Source organism: Elgaria multicarinata, chromosome 11 (genome assembly GCF_023053635.1).
Source record: "Elgaria multicarinata webbii isolate HBS135686 ecotype San Diego chromosome 11, rElgMul1.1.pri, whole genome shotgun sequence".
In the NCBI taxonomy this organism is placed as follows: domain Eukaryota; kingdom Metazoa; phylum Chordata; class Lepidosauria; order Squamata; family Anguidae; genus Elgaria; species Elgaria multicarinata.
In genome coordinates this window covers 32587165-32603785 of record NC_086181.1, presented here as the reverse complement: position 1 = coordinate 32603785, position 16621 = coordinate 32587165, and the positions used below count along the sequence as shown (strand labels likewise).

At 50.3% G+C, this 16621-nt stretch overlaps 1 protein-coding gene across 1 annotated transcript in view; it reads right to left on the bottom strand.

Annotated features, from left to right (window-relative positions):
* Positions 1-2037: 2037 nt before the first annotated feature.
* The window catches only part of LOC134406692 (sacsin-like), a 30299-nt gene continuing 15715 nt past the window's right edge, over positions 2038-16621 (bottom strand). The window contains exons 9-10 of the mRNA XM_063138208.1: positions 14494-14582; positions 2038-13068 (exon numbers count right to left, since the gene is read on the bottom strand). Of these exons, the coding sequence (XP_062994278.1) occupies positions 2300-13068; positions 14494-14582 (10858 nt within the window). The 3' untranslated portion in view covers positions 2038-2299. The remainder of the gene's footprint in view (positions 13069-14493; positions 14583-16621) is intronic.

The following is a 16621-nucleotide window of genomic DNA, read 5'->3' as shown; positions in this document are numbered from 1 at the left end:
CGAATAAGAGATTGGGACTTCCTTCCCGAGTACAAAATTCTATATTCCACAATTGAAAATGCACCACCAGGGAGAAAGGGATCCGTGGGGACTAGAAGGGCCAATTCTCAGTGTTGATTTGGCACATGAGGAAATGGCCTATGTACACTCACGAAGTTTGGCATGTAGCTCCCCCCCCCCCTTTTCATAGTTCAGCCCAACTTTCCCCATCTCGGAGTTCTCCAGATGTGTTGAACTACTGTTCCCAAATTCAGTCAGCCATGCTGGGAGTCGTAGCCCGCCCGGCACAACTAGTGAGGGCCACGTTGGGGAGAGCCTGCTCCGAGCATGACAGCTGTGTGGCGAAATATTGGGTCGGTACTCAATTAAAGAGATCTTAGTTGATTAATTTTTGTTATCAATTGAAAGATGGGGCCTTTCAGGATTCGCTCAGTGGATGATGCAGATCAAACACTTTTCTCAATGTATTTATTAATTACATTTCGGTATGTTTGGACAGCAATCTTCACTACCGAAGGCCTTGGGACAAACTTGTCTATAAATCTAGAATAGGGATGGGGGCTTGTGCCTCTCCAGACATTGCTGGACTCCAGCTCCCGTCAGTGGGGCCAAGTGTCAGGGACAATGGGAGTTGGGAGTCCAGCAACATCTGGAGTGACACAGGTTTCCCACCCATGATCTAAAGCAGAGGTAGGTAAATTGCAGCCTTCCAAATGTTTTGGTTTACAATGACCAAGATCCCTCAGCATTAGCTATGCTGGCAGGCCAAAGCATCTGGAGGGCCATAATTTGCCCACCTGTTTTAGAGCATTAACAGAACCATGCTGATAAACCAGCCAGCCTTTTACGAGACAGAAGCGATAGCCAGCATCAGTAAGATAACCATAGTAGTGTAGGAGATTTTAGTTTTGTGAAAGATGGCATTTCAACAGATAGTTTCTGGCTCCTGCAGGACTGTGACATGACAAGCAACACCTGGCAAAACTCTCACGCATCTCTTAAAAGGATAGGAGTCAAGCTCTCTTAATGCTTGTGGTCACCCCAAGTATGAAGGCATGGGGTTACAACTTTGTCACTGAGATACTACTAAGTGCCTCATAATGCAATCCTGCGCACATACTCAGCTTGTTGTAGATCACAAGCTGAATATGAGCCAACAGTGTGATGTGGCTGCAAACAAAGCAAATGCTATTTTGGGCTGCATTAATAGAACTATAGTTTCCAAATTGCATGAGGTATTGGTACCCCTCTATTTGGCACTGGTTAGGCCTCCTCTTAAGTACCGCAGCCAGTTCTGGGCACCAAAAAGGATGCAAATAAGCTGGAGGGGGTTTAGAGGAGGGCAACGAGGATGATCAGGGGTCTGGAAACAAAGCCCTATGAAGAGAGACTGAAAGAACTGGGCATGTTTCACCTTGAGAAGAGAAGACTGAGGGGAGACATGATAGCACACTTCAAGTCCTTCAAAGGTTGTCCCACAGAGGAGGGCCACAGGATCTCTTCTCGATCCTCCCAGAGTGCAGGACACGGAATCATGGGCTCAAGTTACAGGAAGCCAGATTCTGGCTGGACATCAGGAAAAACTTCCTGATTGTTAGAGCGGACAATGGAACCAATGACCTAGGAACCAATGACCTAGGGAAGTGGTGGGCTCTCCCATACTAGAGTCTTTCAAAATGCAGCTGGACACCCATCTGTCAGGGATGCTTTAAGGTGGATTCCTGTACTGAGCAGGGGGTTGGACTCGATGGCCTTATAGGCCCTTCCATCTCTACTACTCTATGGAAGTGACATTAAGGGGCTCCACTGAGATCTGGGTCTAGAAGTCAGCCAGGAAGAACACTGTCTATCAGTTGTGGAGCTAAGGTTGAGAGCAGAACCGTTAGCTGAAATCTACAGACAACCTGGAAAGACATACACTGGCATTAAAAGGGAAGTATAACCATGTTCAGTGAGTTGTCTCCATTTTTTTTAAAAAAGTCATTTCCTTTTGCCACCCATGGCTTCTCCTCCATACGCATATAACCAGCCTCTTCATTTTTTAATGAAACAAAAGTTTATTAATGCAAAATAACAAAAGTCAAGTAACAAAATGTCCTTATTCAGGAATGGTTATTTAGTCCCACTTTCACAAAGACAAGCTCCCACACCCCAACCATAAATCTTGTTCTAAGAGTCATATGTATTTTCCAAAGAGCCCCGCTTTGAAATGTTTTCTCCCAGTTATTCCTTTTCATATTCAGTTCTGTTATATATACAAACTACCTGTCCAGGACTTTTAAACAAAAATCTTCCACTCTTATGACAGGCCAAGCCACCTCTTCACTGTGTTTAGGATCTCCTGAGCTAAGAGTAGCACCTCCTGCTCTTTACATGCAGGGAAGGCCTCATTAGGAATGGTGGGGAAACTGTGGTAGCTGGGATACTGAGTCGTCTTATCATCCATGCCATGCCCCCGGAGCTCAGCAATTTGGTCAGGAAGCGTGGACAGCTCATCTCCATGGGATGCCACGTTATCAGCCAGCATTGCAAGAGACAGTTTCTTGTCAAAGCAGCCTCCCTGGCTGTACTCGATTGCTGTCAGGGCTTTCTCCACTGCCCGGTAAGTCTTGTAAAGTAGCCATTCGGTGCTGTCACTTCCAGCGTGGCCAGCTGCCCCCCGCAGATCACACTCTGCTTGCCGAAACCAGCGCTTGGCCTCCTCCTGCCAACGGCGCTTTGATTGATTCGTTGAACAATTTGGTCCACTCTGATGAAATGACCAGAAGTTGTAGTCACCGCGCTGTCCACCACCACTTCGCCTGGTGAATTCCTGTCGCCTCTGATGGTGCTGATGAGCTTGCTTGTCCCATTCTGCCCAAGAATTTGAGAAGTTCCAGAAGTTTCTGTTGTAGGAACTGCTATTTTGGGGTTCCCAGCTAGAGCTGCGTTTTCCCTTGTTCTCCATCTCCTTGATCTTCTCTTTAAGGTATTTGAAGATTTCGTTGGCAGAATCCTCTTGACCCAAGTTTTTATCTGGGTGGTAGCATAGATAGAGTCTTCTTACGGCCTTCCTCCTCTCTTCCTCCGACAGACTCCAAATTTCAGCTAGGCAGGCATCCAATTCTTTCTGCACCTCACTCAGTGGCCGCTGGTACCAGTCGCCCCTTGCAGCCGAGCTTGCACTGCTAGCAGCACCGGGAGAAATTTCTGCCAGGACCACAGCTTGACTTAAGACAGGGACTGGCCTGGTCCTCTGGAAGTGGTAGAGGTCATGGGCACTGACTTCTTCTTCCCGCCCTCCTCCCAGGTCAACACGGTATACATGTACTTGGCCAGCACCACTCTGCTGCGGCCCAAGTGCTTCAAGGATCACGGCATAAAGGTAATGCTCTCCAGGCTGGGAAGAGTCCAGGTAACCCACATAATCTCCTGGCACAAAGGTATGGAGGATGCTCATGTCCAAGCTGTCGTACCATTCCTCAGGGATGGCATCTCCAGGAGGGGGCAGGTTGTAAGCATTTTGGTTTGCAGGTTGATGCAGGGGCACATCGTTCTTCTCTAGCACTTTAGCAATTTTCTGAGGGCCCTGGCAAACCAAAATCTGCATGAGGACCACCAGGGCTTTATGATGAAGCCTTTCTCCTAAAAGCTTATTCACTTCTGCGGCTAGGACGTCAGAGATCTGCACAGTGTTTTCTGGATCCATAATCTCTTGGTGTTCAAGGTAAATCCGCTGCTTGCTATCTGGCATACTTACGACATGCACCGTCTTGTCACACTGGGTTCCCTCCAAAACCTGTGAGTTGTGCATCATTACGGTGCGCACCTTTTCACAACACATCACTTCTAGATGCTCTGGTGAGAAGAGTCCGTCGCACACACATTCTGTCTTCTCTGTATCCACTGCCTTTGTTCTGTCCTGCCATTTCAGCAGAGCAATCAGGGCATGCTGGAACTCGGGAGAAACCAGAACTTCTTTGAGGCAGTTCTGGAACTCACAGTGTTCCCCATAGGCACACAGTTTCAGAGAGGACTCCTCCAGCGGCTCTCTAGTGATGTCTGACAAATTCTTGGGGCGCAGGGCCTCAGGCAGAAGCCGCAGAAGCCTCAACTGCTCATACTTGTCATTGGCAAGGGAGGAGGCGGAGAGATCCTCCAGAAAGTGGAAGGTGCTCTTCAAGGCCTGGAGTTGTTGGTCAGATTTGTACAGACTGAACACAAGAGTGTTTGAAAGATATAACTTCCCGTCAATGCAAGGCAGGTGCAGTTCCTTCAGCTGTGAGAAATCCACCGGTTTCTCCGATTCATCTAAGAGCTGGAAGAGGAACTGGGTGGCCCTGAGCAGTGTTTTAGTAAGGTTGGGCTGCAGTGTGACCCGCTCTACTGTCTCCTCATGAATCCTGGCCAGAACACTGGCATAATGATGGATGCTTGGTTCAGCTTGCACTCCAAATTTCTCCAAGAGATCTGTGTAGGCAGATAACTTTCGGGGCAGCTGATAGATGTATGGCCGGAATTCCCTAGAACATTTTAAGGAGCCCACCACATGTTGGGCCACTGCTACCTCATCATTATCCACCAGTATCACAGGGATTCCCTTTAGGTAGCCAGTCTCTATCTCTTCCTGTTTTGACAAGTACTCGTATATTGAGATTAGGACCTGCTCCCGGGTTTTCCTGGCTTCTAAGGTATCGCATGGTGCCTGGCATACATTGCTAAGATTCTTCAAAACCAATTTTGCTGGCAAGGTACAGCACACCCCAAGTCGCTCCAGAATGGCTGTTTGTACTTCTTCAATGGAAGGCAGAACAACCGCTGAGGTCCAGAATAGTCTGACTGTGTGTGTAGTGTACAGAGAACCTTGGGGTGCCACTGGGCAATTGTGTGGGACATATGGGGAGTGAAGGCGACACAACTCAGCAGACACTAATTCTGGCACTAGGAAACGGATCTTGGACACTTTTTCCAGGAAGGCATTTGACAGGTCTTCGCTTGACCTGGAAAACAGGTGCTTCAAGAGTCCTTTCCTTCTTTCAGGGAGATCACCAGATGTGGCACCGTCCCTCAGTGCTCTTTCCTGAACCTGAACAGCACACAGCAGAAAATCTTCCTCGGATATCACGATCTTCAGGCCCACATCGATTAAGAATCTTTTCACATCCCCTTTATAGCCCGACCACACTGACTTATAGAATTTGTCTGGCACAAACCGAGAGGCCAACCCCAATGTCTGATAAAGCTGATCATCCTCATTATAGAAGTAGGATGCAGGACGCAGCACATTTTGCTTGTCCCGAATGAAGGGGAAAGACCGAAACTTTGACACCACAGCCTCTTTCTCAGCCTCATACTCTGCATAATAATGCATGTTTATGGTGAGGAGTAACTTCACGGCCTCTAGTACTCTGGCCTCTGGGAGATGGGTCACCCGGGGCAAAAGCTGCTGCATGAACTGCTGCAAGTCGTTCATTACACCAATGCCCAGGCATTCACTGAGACATTGGTTCAGCCAGTTGTCACTCAGCAAAATGGTCCTCTCATCTACCTCGTACAGCTCCTTAAAATTCTTAGATTCCTTTGAAATCTTGGACTCCAGGCGGTACACATTTTCATATAAAGCCAGTGAAACACGCTTTCCTTGGGTAGTCTCAAACACCGGCAAAGTTTTCAATTTGCATAGTAATCCATGATCATTCTGCAACTTCTTCAGATCTTTGCACAGGAACCTCATCAGTGTCCCAAAGTCCCATGACTCGAGTTCATCCCAACACAGGCTAACACGTTCAGCCAGCTGCATCAGCACTACAGCAGGGTCCGTGCTCTGCAACAATCGTGGCTGGATGCAGTACCTGGTGAGCATAGGAGGCAGAAGGGAGGAGTCTAGCTTGGCAAAGCCCAGTTTGCAGAGGATAGCAGAAACCTCGCTCGAGTCATCAGGTATAATGGTGTTGAGGGACTCAAGAGGAACCAAGGACTTATTGCAGCCACTCACAGGGAGCAGAGCACAGCCTCTGAAGAGGGAGACTAGTTCTTCAAATGTCTGGTTCATCTTTTCCTCACCCTTAGACTTGCAGACCTGTTTCTCAAAGAACTCCCATAGCTCACGTAGCCAGCTCTGGTGTTCAGCAGCAGTGGCCCACTTGTCCAACATCAGCATCTCCTGGATGTAGTCCACAGATTCAGAGAGAGTAAAATCCTTCAGGAACCCCATCTCTATTAACTGCTGCTTGGCCTCTACGTTGTGAATGCAGCAGGCAGAGAAACGGTCCTTACGTTGTGGGAAAAGTTTATAATCCCAGCTCTGGTATACAGGCTTCTGCCGACTGAAGCTCCTCAGCATGTTATCCTGGGTCACCAGTAAGGGGAGACCTTCCACACAGCTCATATCCTCGGAACGGAGCTCACTGAGGCAGAACTTCAGGAGAGCAGAGCAATTGTAACTGTTCTTCACCGGCGTTTGTTCAAGCGGGCATGGCAGGCAGAAGTCGGGCAGGCTCCTGAGAAAGCAACAGAGGGAAGGTGGGTCAAGAGTTAAGACGGCAATTTCTGCCTTGACAAATTGGTTGCGGATCTCCTGCAGGTGCTTGAAGGCAGGGACTAAACGCATGCCCAAAGTCTGGAGAGTCTTCTCAAGGAGATTATCTATCTCAGACTGCAGGAAATAGGGCTCTTTGGTTGGGTGGCCCAATTTGGGTGCGCTCCAGCCCACACTCACTACTTCCACGCTAAATGGAAAGTAACGAATCTGCTTCTCGTACACTGGCACCAATGGAAGCTGCTCCTCATAGGCCAGTTCATACACACGGGTCACCAGCTCCTGCCAGAGTGGGGCGACGTCCTCTGTCACCAATGGGAAATACTGCAAATACTTTGAATTCAGCCGCTCCTGGCATTCCCTCATGGTGCAGAACGTCAGTGGTACAGCCCCCAGCGCCTGACGCAGCTCCTCGAGCAGGCGGCAATACAAAGGGGCCACGAGACATTGCAGCAGCAAGCCGTTCCACGCCGTGTTGACGTTGCCTTCGCCGCCCTTCCGCAAGTCGCGCCGTGCTGAGTCCACCGCGAAGTTTCCATTGATGTGGATGGGGAGGCCTGTGTCCACGGGCAATGGCAGTGTGCAGAAGGCCCTGCTGGGTGGCTTTCCATCAAGGCAAGCAGCCACCCCACCATGTGGCAGCAGCCTGCTCTCCACCGTATCTGTGCTCTCCACCCCAATCTGCCTACCGACCAGCCAGTTCCTGGGAGCCCTGGCCAAGCTGTTATTCACCTTCATTCTGTAGAAGACTCTGATTGGCTTGCCCTCGTCCATGCCTCCTGCTGCAGCCACCCGTTGGAGATGTTTTTGGTATTCTAGCCTTTCAGGCTCACCACCATCAGTCTCCACTCGCAGCACCTCCTCTGGTGCTCCTCCCCTCTTGCTGATCACAGAGAAAACCACGGAGCGAATGTGGTTGAGGAACATCACAAGGCAGTCTGCATCTTCCACGAGAGCCCCAATCAAATTTTCCATGCCTTCCTCAGACACGGAGTCCTTGCAGATTGGGGAGGAGACCGCATCGGCAGGAGTACGTAGGGGCAACCGGAAGAGTGTGCCATGTTCCAGCTCAAACACATCAGGCAAAAAGGCATGATAAACATCCCCAAAGGTGGCTTTGAAACCTTTAGTGAGACTATACTTTGCACCAGGTGAGGCCTTGTGAGAATCGGGCAGGTAGCGCAACGTGGGGTCAAAGACGCATAGGAGGCTGTCCCCTGTCACGAAGGCAGGGCAGTCAGTCAAGTGGAAAACTGTGTTGAAGCCCAGCCCGTACTTGCCAGTAGCATCCCGCCTTCCACCTTTGCCACCGCAGCCTAAGCGCTGGATCCCTTCAATATCACTCATCTGGAAGGTCCGGTCATTATAGATGCAAAGGGCCGGACCTTGAAGAGCGTTCCACTCATCGCTGAAGACGCGGTCAGTCGGGTGTTGACGCTGATCCCAGATGAAGTGGATGACTTTTGCCCCAGCATCGTCGGCATTCTGCAGCAGCTCCTTCAGCACGTCCCGCGAAGAGGAGTAGTCCCGTAGGATGTTGGATAGCCGGGTGCAAAGGTCCTCTTTAGCTCCGAATTCTGTGGCCCAGGGAGAGAGGCCCTGGATCCGCTGGCGTGACAAGGCGCGGTGCTTCGTGGTGGGGATGCCACAGCGCATGGCAATTTCCCGTGGGATCATGGAATGGCAGAGCAGGGCCCCATTCTCGCGGGGCAGCCATGGCGTGTCATCATAGAGCAACTTGGGCAGCGGGCGCAGGACTTTGTCTTGATCTGGGAAAAAGATGTTCTGGGCCTCATAAGAACCCATTTGCTGACCCTCCGGCAAGGCACCAGCTAGCCCAGTGGTGATCAGCCTAAAGACCAGATCCACCTGCTTTTTGGAAAGAGGCAGTTCAGCTGCATTCGTGGCCAGTGCTTGCAACACAGTGGCGTAGTTCTTTACTTCAAAAGCGTCCAGCAGCCCCACACACTTCCACAGCTGCTTTTGCTGCTGGTACTCCTCAGGCAGCTGGAAGAGGTATGGAGCACCGTCAAAGGCCAGTTTACGGGCCACGCTGCACACTGACACAAAGCCAGTACCCACCAGGACGAAGGGGAAAGCCTGTGCCCTTTGGAACACCTCCTCCTTGCATGTTGGGTCATTCTGCACCATCTTATTCAGGAAGTCATAGCAGCTCTGCGCTGTCTTGGCCAGCTCCTTCCTGGGCAGGGCATTGGAGCCTTGCGATGCTCTCTCCAGTTGCCCTAGTACTGTAGCAACGGGTGGCTGGCGACTTAGCCCTAAGAACTCCTTTAGCTCCTTGGAGAGCTTCAAGCCTTTACCAAGGGCCTCCTTGTCCAGAACAGGTTCAATCAAGCCTACCAGCGGGCTCATCTTGTAGTGGTAAATCTTATTAGAGCAGAAGAGTTTGTGGCAGTTACCTGGAAGTACTGTTGGCAAGAAGGGAATATCTCTAAAAATGACCTGGATTGTATTGCTAGAACCTCTCTGAAGGTGATCTTCCAGGAGATCCAGGATATGGTGGGCTCGCTGGCAAGCTTTCTGTGGATCACGATGCCACAAGGCTTCCACAGTTCTGGCTCGGTCTATCAGTTCCTCCATTGCCACCAAATTGTGGACCATACCAAGATGCTCCAAGCGCAACAGCCTTTCTGGCATCAGAAAACTTTTGCCCATGGGGAAGCGGCCTTCTTCTGGGGTGTAGAGAGGTGCAGCACGGCCCATGGGGTGTACGAGTCCCTTAATATTTTTCAGCTCTTTGTGTGGAGTGGTGGGAATGCAAGGCAGGGATGTGAGGATCCGATCCACGCTAGCATCATTCAAATCCAGGGCACGAAGAATCAAGGCATCACGATCCGGCACTGCCAGCAGAGCCAGGTTGGGCAAAACAAGCTCCCGGAGGAATCGCTCCCAGTTGTAGGTATTTGGCAAGAGGTCATCTGCATTGGTGCATTCTTTGAAATTCATCTTCACCCAGCTGGGAAGAGACACTGCAATCTGGGGTTCTGACAGGAGTGAAGAGAAGACCCTGGCAGCTATAGGACTCAGCTGCTGCTCACCGTGAATGTCAGCATCCAAAATGCAGGCGTGCCGGGCTGGACACCATTTCTGGCCATCAGAGAACAGAACTGGCTGCTCCCCGTCAACTCCATTGACTAATGCCTGGTAGAAGGCCTTGGCTGTTTCACTGAAAGGATGCTTTGCATTGCGCACATCAGGCCAAAAAATGTAGTATTTGTACTCCTCCAGCAATCCTTCTTTGTACATGTCCCTGAGCCGAGACAGTGCCCCAAGCCAGGCGCCCAGCACTGAATCCCGTAGGAGGGCCTTGTTCCATTGTCCCTTCTCCGTGGCATCCCAGAGCCCTTTACGATTACTAAGCACAGCAAAGGCTGCCGTGAGGTGCAGCGGGAAGCCAGATTCAATAGGAAGAGGCAAAAAACAGAAGACGCGGCCTTTGAAGCCATCTAAATCTGGGACCCATCGTCCAGCAGTGGTGGCAGGGCGGAGGGGCAGGGCCACACCAGCAACCGGAGGCGAGAAATGGACACCCTCTCCTCCCCCTTGTTTGAACAGTCCCTGGGCTTCTCCTGTAGCTAAGCATGAGTGTAGCAGGTAATGGCTGGTAAGCACGTCCGACTTCCAAGTTGCTGTCAATTTCACAATATTGAGAGCCCCCATCTTGTCAAGTGCTTGCCTGCTCACCGTGGCCAGTGGTTGGGCAAATTCTGGGAAACTGGAACCCCCAGGGAGGTGGGTCAGCGACACCTCTTGCACATTGCGCAGGAAGATCAGCAGGTACTGGTACACTTGCTTGAAGCCATCTTGCAGTGCTTTGATTCGACTGGGTCCAAAGGGCTCAGGGCAGATCTGAGAGTCTCTCGCCTCCTGCTCAGTGCGGAAGGGCAGGCGGATGAGTGTGCCTTGGTAATTCTCTCCAGCTTGGCACCCGAAAATGCCCGTGAAGGGCCGAAATTGCTCAGGGAATGCAGTGGTGACTTGCCGGGTCCATTTCAAACGAATGCCTGGTCTGGCTTGGCCATGAATGTGCTTCTGGAGATGGGTGACGTTGGGGTCAAAGATGAGCACGGTGTGGCCGCTGAGGAGGGAAGGCACATCCGTCATGTGGTAGACAGTGCAGAAGCCCAGCCCAAAACGGCCAATCTTGTCGTCCTGGCGTTCCTTGGTGGCTGCACCTAGTTGGATGATGTTTAAGAAATCGGTGTTGCTGAACAATGCATCATTCTGGGCCCAAAGCGCTGGTCCTTGGCAGGCAGCCATGCCGGGGTCTAGGAGTCCTTCTGTGGTGCCATTATGCTGGCGGAGATCTACTAAGAAACGACAGGTCTGGGCACCAGCATCTTCTGCGTTCTGCAGCAGTTCCTGGAACACATCTGCGTCCTGGCTGTACTCGCGGAGCACGTTGCGGATCCGGAGAGTGATCGGCTCCGAAGGACCCCAAGCCTCAAACAGTTCTAGGCCCGACAACCGTGTGCTCAGCATCTTCACCCCAAGGAAAGCAGCGGTGGTGGCGGAAATCAATTCATGCACCAAAGTAGGTGGGTCTCCATCCAGCTCAGCAAGCCGGGCCCGATCCATGTCACAATACAACACTGAACTGGCAGGGCGTAGAGCAAAACCAGCCGATCCCAGAATCTGCACAGGCACAGACAGTTCCCTTTCTCCGTGGTGTCCACGACTACGGAGCCAGTCCAAGACAGCAATCACAAGGAGCAATTCAGCTTGCGTGCCACCTTGCGGTCGGACGTTGATTTGATCTGCCAGCTTGTGCAGGGCCTGGCACACCTCCTCTTCTTTGGGTGACTGACGGACTCCCCATGCTGCAAAGAGCCGGCTGTATTGTTGGAAGTCCGGGGGTACTTGTGATATCAAGGCTGTGAGGTCCAAGCCATCGGGGAAGGTCAACACCACATCTGCGGGTGACGAGAAGCCATTCCCGTTCCACACTGCAGGGCCCGTGGGTGGCGTCTGGAAGTCAGTGAGGTACTGTTGCATGTACCGATAGATGCTATGCAACTCTGAAGTAAATGTTAGTGTCCTATCGTGCCGCCAGGCCTGCGCCAGGCCAGCTAGATTCTCCATCACCTTCTGGGGCGGAGGGGAACACTCTAGACCCAGTTTTTCTGCAGCTTGTTTACAAAAAGCATCTGTCAGGCTCATGACCAGCCCCACAAGAGCCACGTACTTCTCTGAGCGAAGCGATTCGGGTGCCAAGAAGCGTCCAGCTGGCACATGTGTGGAGGAGTTGGTGGCAGGCACCCAAGGCAGGGACCGCAGCTGCTTCAGCTCCCAGGGGGAGAAGCTCGACAGTAGAGGGGTCTCGTTGCAGACCTGGATGAGTGCCTGTGATTTGGCGTCAGCAGCTGCAGCCTCCTGCAGTTGATTCACTTCTTCTGCAGCTGTTAATGCATCTGTGGGACAGACAGCACCGAGATCAGATTTCAGCCCCAGAGTACGTAGAGTCCGCAATGCTGCTGGCATCTGAAAACATCCCGTGGGGAAGCGGCAAGGTTTTAATAAGGCCCGCAAAGCGGGATTCTCTGGGTCGTAGAGATCACTGGGCCGGCCCAACTTTCCTGATCCGCAGTCCAGAAATGGAAGGTCCCGGCACAACGCTTGTAATTCCCGGTTCTGACTGAAGAGGGAGTCCCCGTTGTGTAGCACCCACAGCATGAGCTGCTGAGCATCCTGCATCCGGCTGATGTACGCCCCCTTCTTCATTGCTTTCACACATAACAGGCATAGGTCCGGCGTCCCCAGGAGACTTCCCCGGATTTGCACAAGGAGGCGGCGTTCAGCTTCGTTACGACATAACAGCACGGGCTCCGGAGTCAACAGATCTGTGGGCACTGGTGGGACCAGGCTCTTTTCTAATGCCAAGTGGCGCTGGGCTGGCACCAAGCTGGGCCCGGTGGGTGGAAGGAGAGAAGGCATCTTGGTGAACAGCGGCAATTCCACCAGGACTTCAAGTTCCTTTGGGGAAAGGGATGGAACTGTTGAGAGAAAAGTGCTCAAGCTCTCAATCTGCGAAGTGCGTAGGGACACCAGGCAGGCAGCTACAGATGACACCCCCAAATGGGCAAAAGCCTGCAGGACACCACAGGGTGTGGGTTCTAGTATATATTCTTTGAGTTGGGGGTGGCCCCAGCGTGGCTCCCAGCTCCGGATCACGGTGCACCCCAGTATCTCCAGAACGCCAGCCACTTCGCCCGGCAAGGAATGCTCATCTCGGCTCTGGAACAGCAGAGTAGGCCGAGGCACAAGTCGTGCCAGTTGGATGCCACTGATGGAATTGTGCAAAGGAGTCAGTGGTATCAGTGGGCATCCGTTGAAGGATGCCAGGGAAGACGTATGGCATTTCAGGAAATTCCAGAAAGCATCAAGCCACTCAAGAGGGGGTTGTTTCGGATGATTCTTTGGGCACCAAGTGACGCGTGACGCGTTGCTGCTGACCCAGTCTTTGGGGAGGGATCCACGAAGATTCTGCTCAATGACAGTTCGATCCAAGGAGACCAGGTTCCTGAATAACCCTGGAGGGATGTGAGACAGACAGAGAGAGAAAAATCAGCAACCAACATTTGACTGCACTTGTATTTCCTGCTGGGGGGGAAATAGTTGCTTATACAAGGATTCTTTGCCTGACAGTGAAGGCTGCTTCATGCATGACAAAACCCCTGTGTGTATAGGTCTGTGAAGACATGATATTGCAGCACTGCTGAAAGAAAGTGAGTCTGGATCAGGGCACGTGAGTGCATTGACAACTAGTGTGGTCTAGTGGTTAGAGCAACCTTCCCCAACCAAATGCCCTTCAAAGGTGTTGGAATGCAATGCGCGTCATTGGACTGCAACTCTCATCAGCCCCAGCCAGCATTGCCAGTGGTCAGGAAGGCTAAGAGTTGTAGTCCAAAAGCAACTGGAGGGCACTGGGTTGGGGAAGGTTAGCCTAACCTATCTCCCAGGTTTGTTGCGACAATCAGATGGTGTGCAGGCACATGCATGGGAAGAACTACGTACACCATCCTGAGTTTCTTCCGGGGAGGATGGGCTAAAAATGTAATAAACAAAAGAATGGGAGAATACTGGAAGCACCAAGTTAGCTGTTCAGTCCTGCTTTTCTTTGGAAATACATATGCAAAACCAAGAGTTATGTAGCTCCTATCATGCAATAGCCCCAGAAGTAAGCGCATTGAGCCACATAGGATTGTTTGCATGTGATAACCTAAGCACAAGATTCACAGAGATTCTTGAAAGGGAGAGACTTTTGTGAAATAAAGTAACCACATGTCACATGGCCATGAGTATGAGATGCAACTGCTTCCAAAATGGGGGCATGCAGTGGGTTTATGCAGCATGATCCCACATGAAGCAAGGACAAAACTAACCATGGCGACTCGGTACCAAATCAGTGAGACTTCCCTCCAGCCACTAAAAGTCAGTGTGAAAGCCATCCAGGTGGCCCACTCAGTCTGTCTGGCCTGCTAGGCTTTTCAGCACCTCTGGTGAGGATTAACCCTAACGTACCACTGAGACTTCTCTCCAGCCACTAAAAGTCAGTGTGAAAGCCATCCTGGTGGCCCATTCAGTCTGTCTAGCACTGCTAGGCTCTATCCCAGCCATGGTTATTGCCCAGGGATCCATGCCTCCTCAGGACTAACTCTAACATACCACTGAGACGTCCCTCCACTAAAAGTCAGCGTGCAAGCCAACCTGATGGCCCACTCATTCTGCCTGGCACTGCTAGACTTTATCCCAGCCTGAGTTCCTGCCTGGGGAGCAGTGCCTCCTCAACCCTAACCCTAACCTGAGGATTAACCTTAACGTACCAATTTTCTCCCCCCCCCCCACACAATCTTCCTTTTCACCCACTAACTGCAGTCTTATAAATGGGCAGTACTAACCTTTCGCTGATCTTGATCCAACATCCCCTTACATACACAAACACAAACACAACTCACCTCTTTCTGCAATTGCTTGCAGATGCTTCAGCAGCTTGGGGTTTAGATCCTTGGGCAGAAACTGGTGAGCCAAACCAGGCAACAAGATCCTGCAAAAGAGAAGGAATCCGCAAATAAGCTAGGAATAATGAGGCAGGCCAATGAGGAAGCAGTACACACCACAGGACAGATTCCCAGTGAAAGGCATGGATTCATTTATGTTGCTACACATTTTGCTGAGGCAAATAAATACTGTTCATGTTATTATTATTATTATGTTTTTAAGCTGCCCAATAACCACAGTTCTCTGGGTGATTTACATAAAGCTAAAAAAAAATACAATACAACAAAAATAGGCCCTTTATCTTCTTGGTCAGGATTCCTGAACCTGGTGCCCATGGCCAGGCTGGCAGGGAATGATGGCAGTTGTAGTCTAACACATCTGGTGGGCACTAGGCTGGAGAAGGCTGCTCTAGGCTATTATTTCTCCATGTGTAAAGCATGTCTTATTAAAGACGCACAGGGTAGTGCTAGGAAAGATACCGGGCCAAACTACACGTTATGATAAGGATGCATGAACACATCGGGGTTGGAGGGAGAATCTGGATCAGGATCATGGCCCAGGTGAGGGGCATGAACTCTTATCCCACATGCGGTTTTCCTGATGACACAAACACACCTCATGACTGCTACTTGAAAGGGATTTCAAAAAGACATAGATGTATTCATGCATCTCCAGCACATGTAGTCTGGCCTGCTAGAGAACAGCAGCATCTCGGCCTTTTACCGTTTCACGTGGTGCTATAGAAATAAGGGGACATTCACACCCAGATCTCCGTCCTAATGAGTCATTTACCTTTTAATCCACGTCTTGCTACTCACTTGCTAGTCAGGCTTGACCAAACCTACAGTGGAATTAAGTCACCTAGTCCTAATGCGGTAGCATGGACTGTACCACTTCAGGCTACAGGTGAGGGAACAGTTTGGAATGCTTCCTTTTTATTGTTATTAATAGACTCCCAACAAGTATTTATTTATTTTTTCATTTCTATACCTCTCCAATTGCCAAAGTAAAAACTAGCATAGCAGTAAGCAGGTTAGGCCAGAATCTTCCTCCCTCCTGTTATATACAGTTGTTCCTTTACTTCCAGGGAGCTTAACGTGGGGTACTCCAATATGTGACATACACCCCTTCGATCTGAAATGGTAGAGTCCATTGTATCACTCAGGATTCTACCACATTCTAATTAGTGATGGCTTTTCCAGAATATTTTGAGCTGGAAAATTTCTCTATACAAATTAGGGTAATTTGCATCAGAATTTTTTTGGGATGCCTTAGAGAGTGAACTAATGTAGCATGTTTATTTTACTTGTATTTAGTAAACAACAAAACTTTAAAAAGTCCCTAGGTTATTTTTTTTGTCCCAATACACCACCACTATTTGACCTGAAATATTTGAGGAGAAACATAAAAAGTACACTTTGTGTCTTAAATGGTATATTAAGTAGAATGCTTTTTATTGGAATACTTGTAATTTTTTAAAGACAATAGCATGTACTTTCTTATGTTCTTAAAATTTAAGGAGGAAAATGAAGGTACTGAAACGTTAGAAACTAATACATGTTAGCAAGCCAAAGAACTGTGCATAATATGCTGACAACCACCCATCAGTTTCAACAGAGTTCAACTGTCTTCCACTGAGGCTGCAAGGGCACCTTGAGTTTTGTTGTTAATACTTTGAATTTGCTATTGGCATCCATTTATTGCTAGCAATGAACTTATGAAATGGGGGGGGGGAATTCTTGGAAAAATAAACAACTGCACCGTCCACCCCGCTGCCCAACAGTCTCCCTGCCTGAGCTGACGGAGGTTGTCTCGGACCTGGTGTTGAGGACTCCCAGGATGGTGGTTCTGGGGGATCTCAACTTCCATGCCGAGGCTGCTGTATCCGGAGCGGCTCAGGACTTCATGGCTGCCATGACAACCATGGGGCTGTCTCAACATGTCATCGGCCCAACACATGCAAAGGGACACACACTTGATCTGGTTTTCTCGACTGGACAGGAGGATGGTGATCTGGAAGTGGGGGAACTAACATCTACCCCCTTGTCATGGTCGGATCATTTCCTACTGAGGTTTAGACTCTCG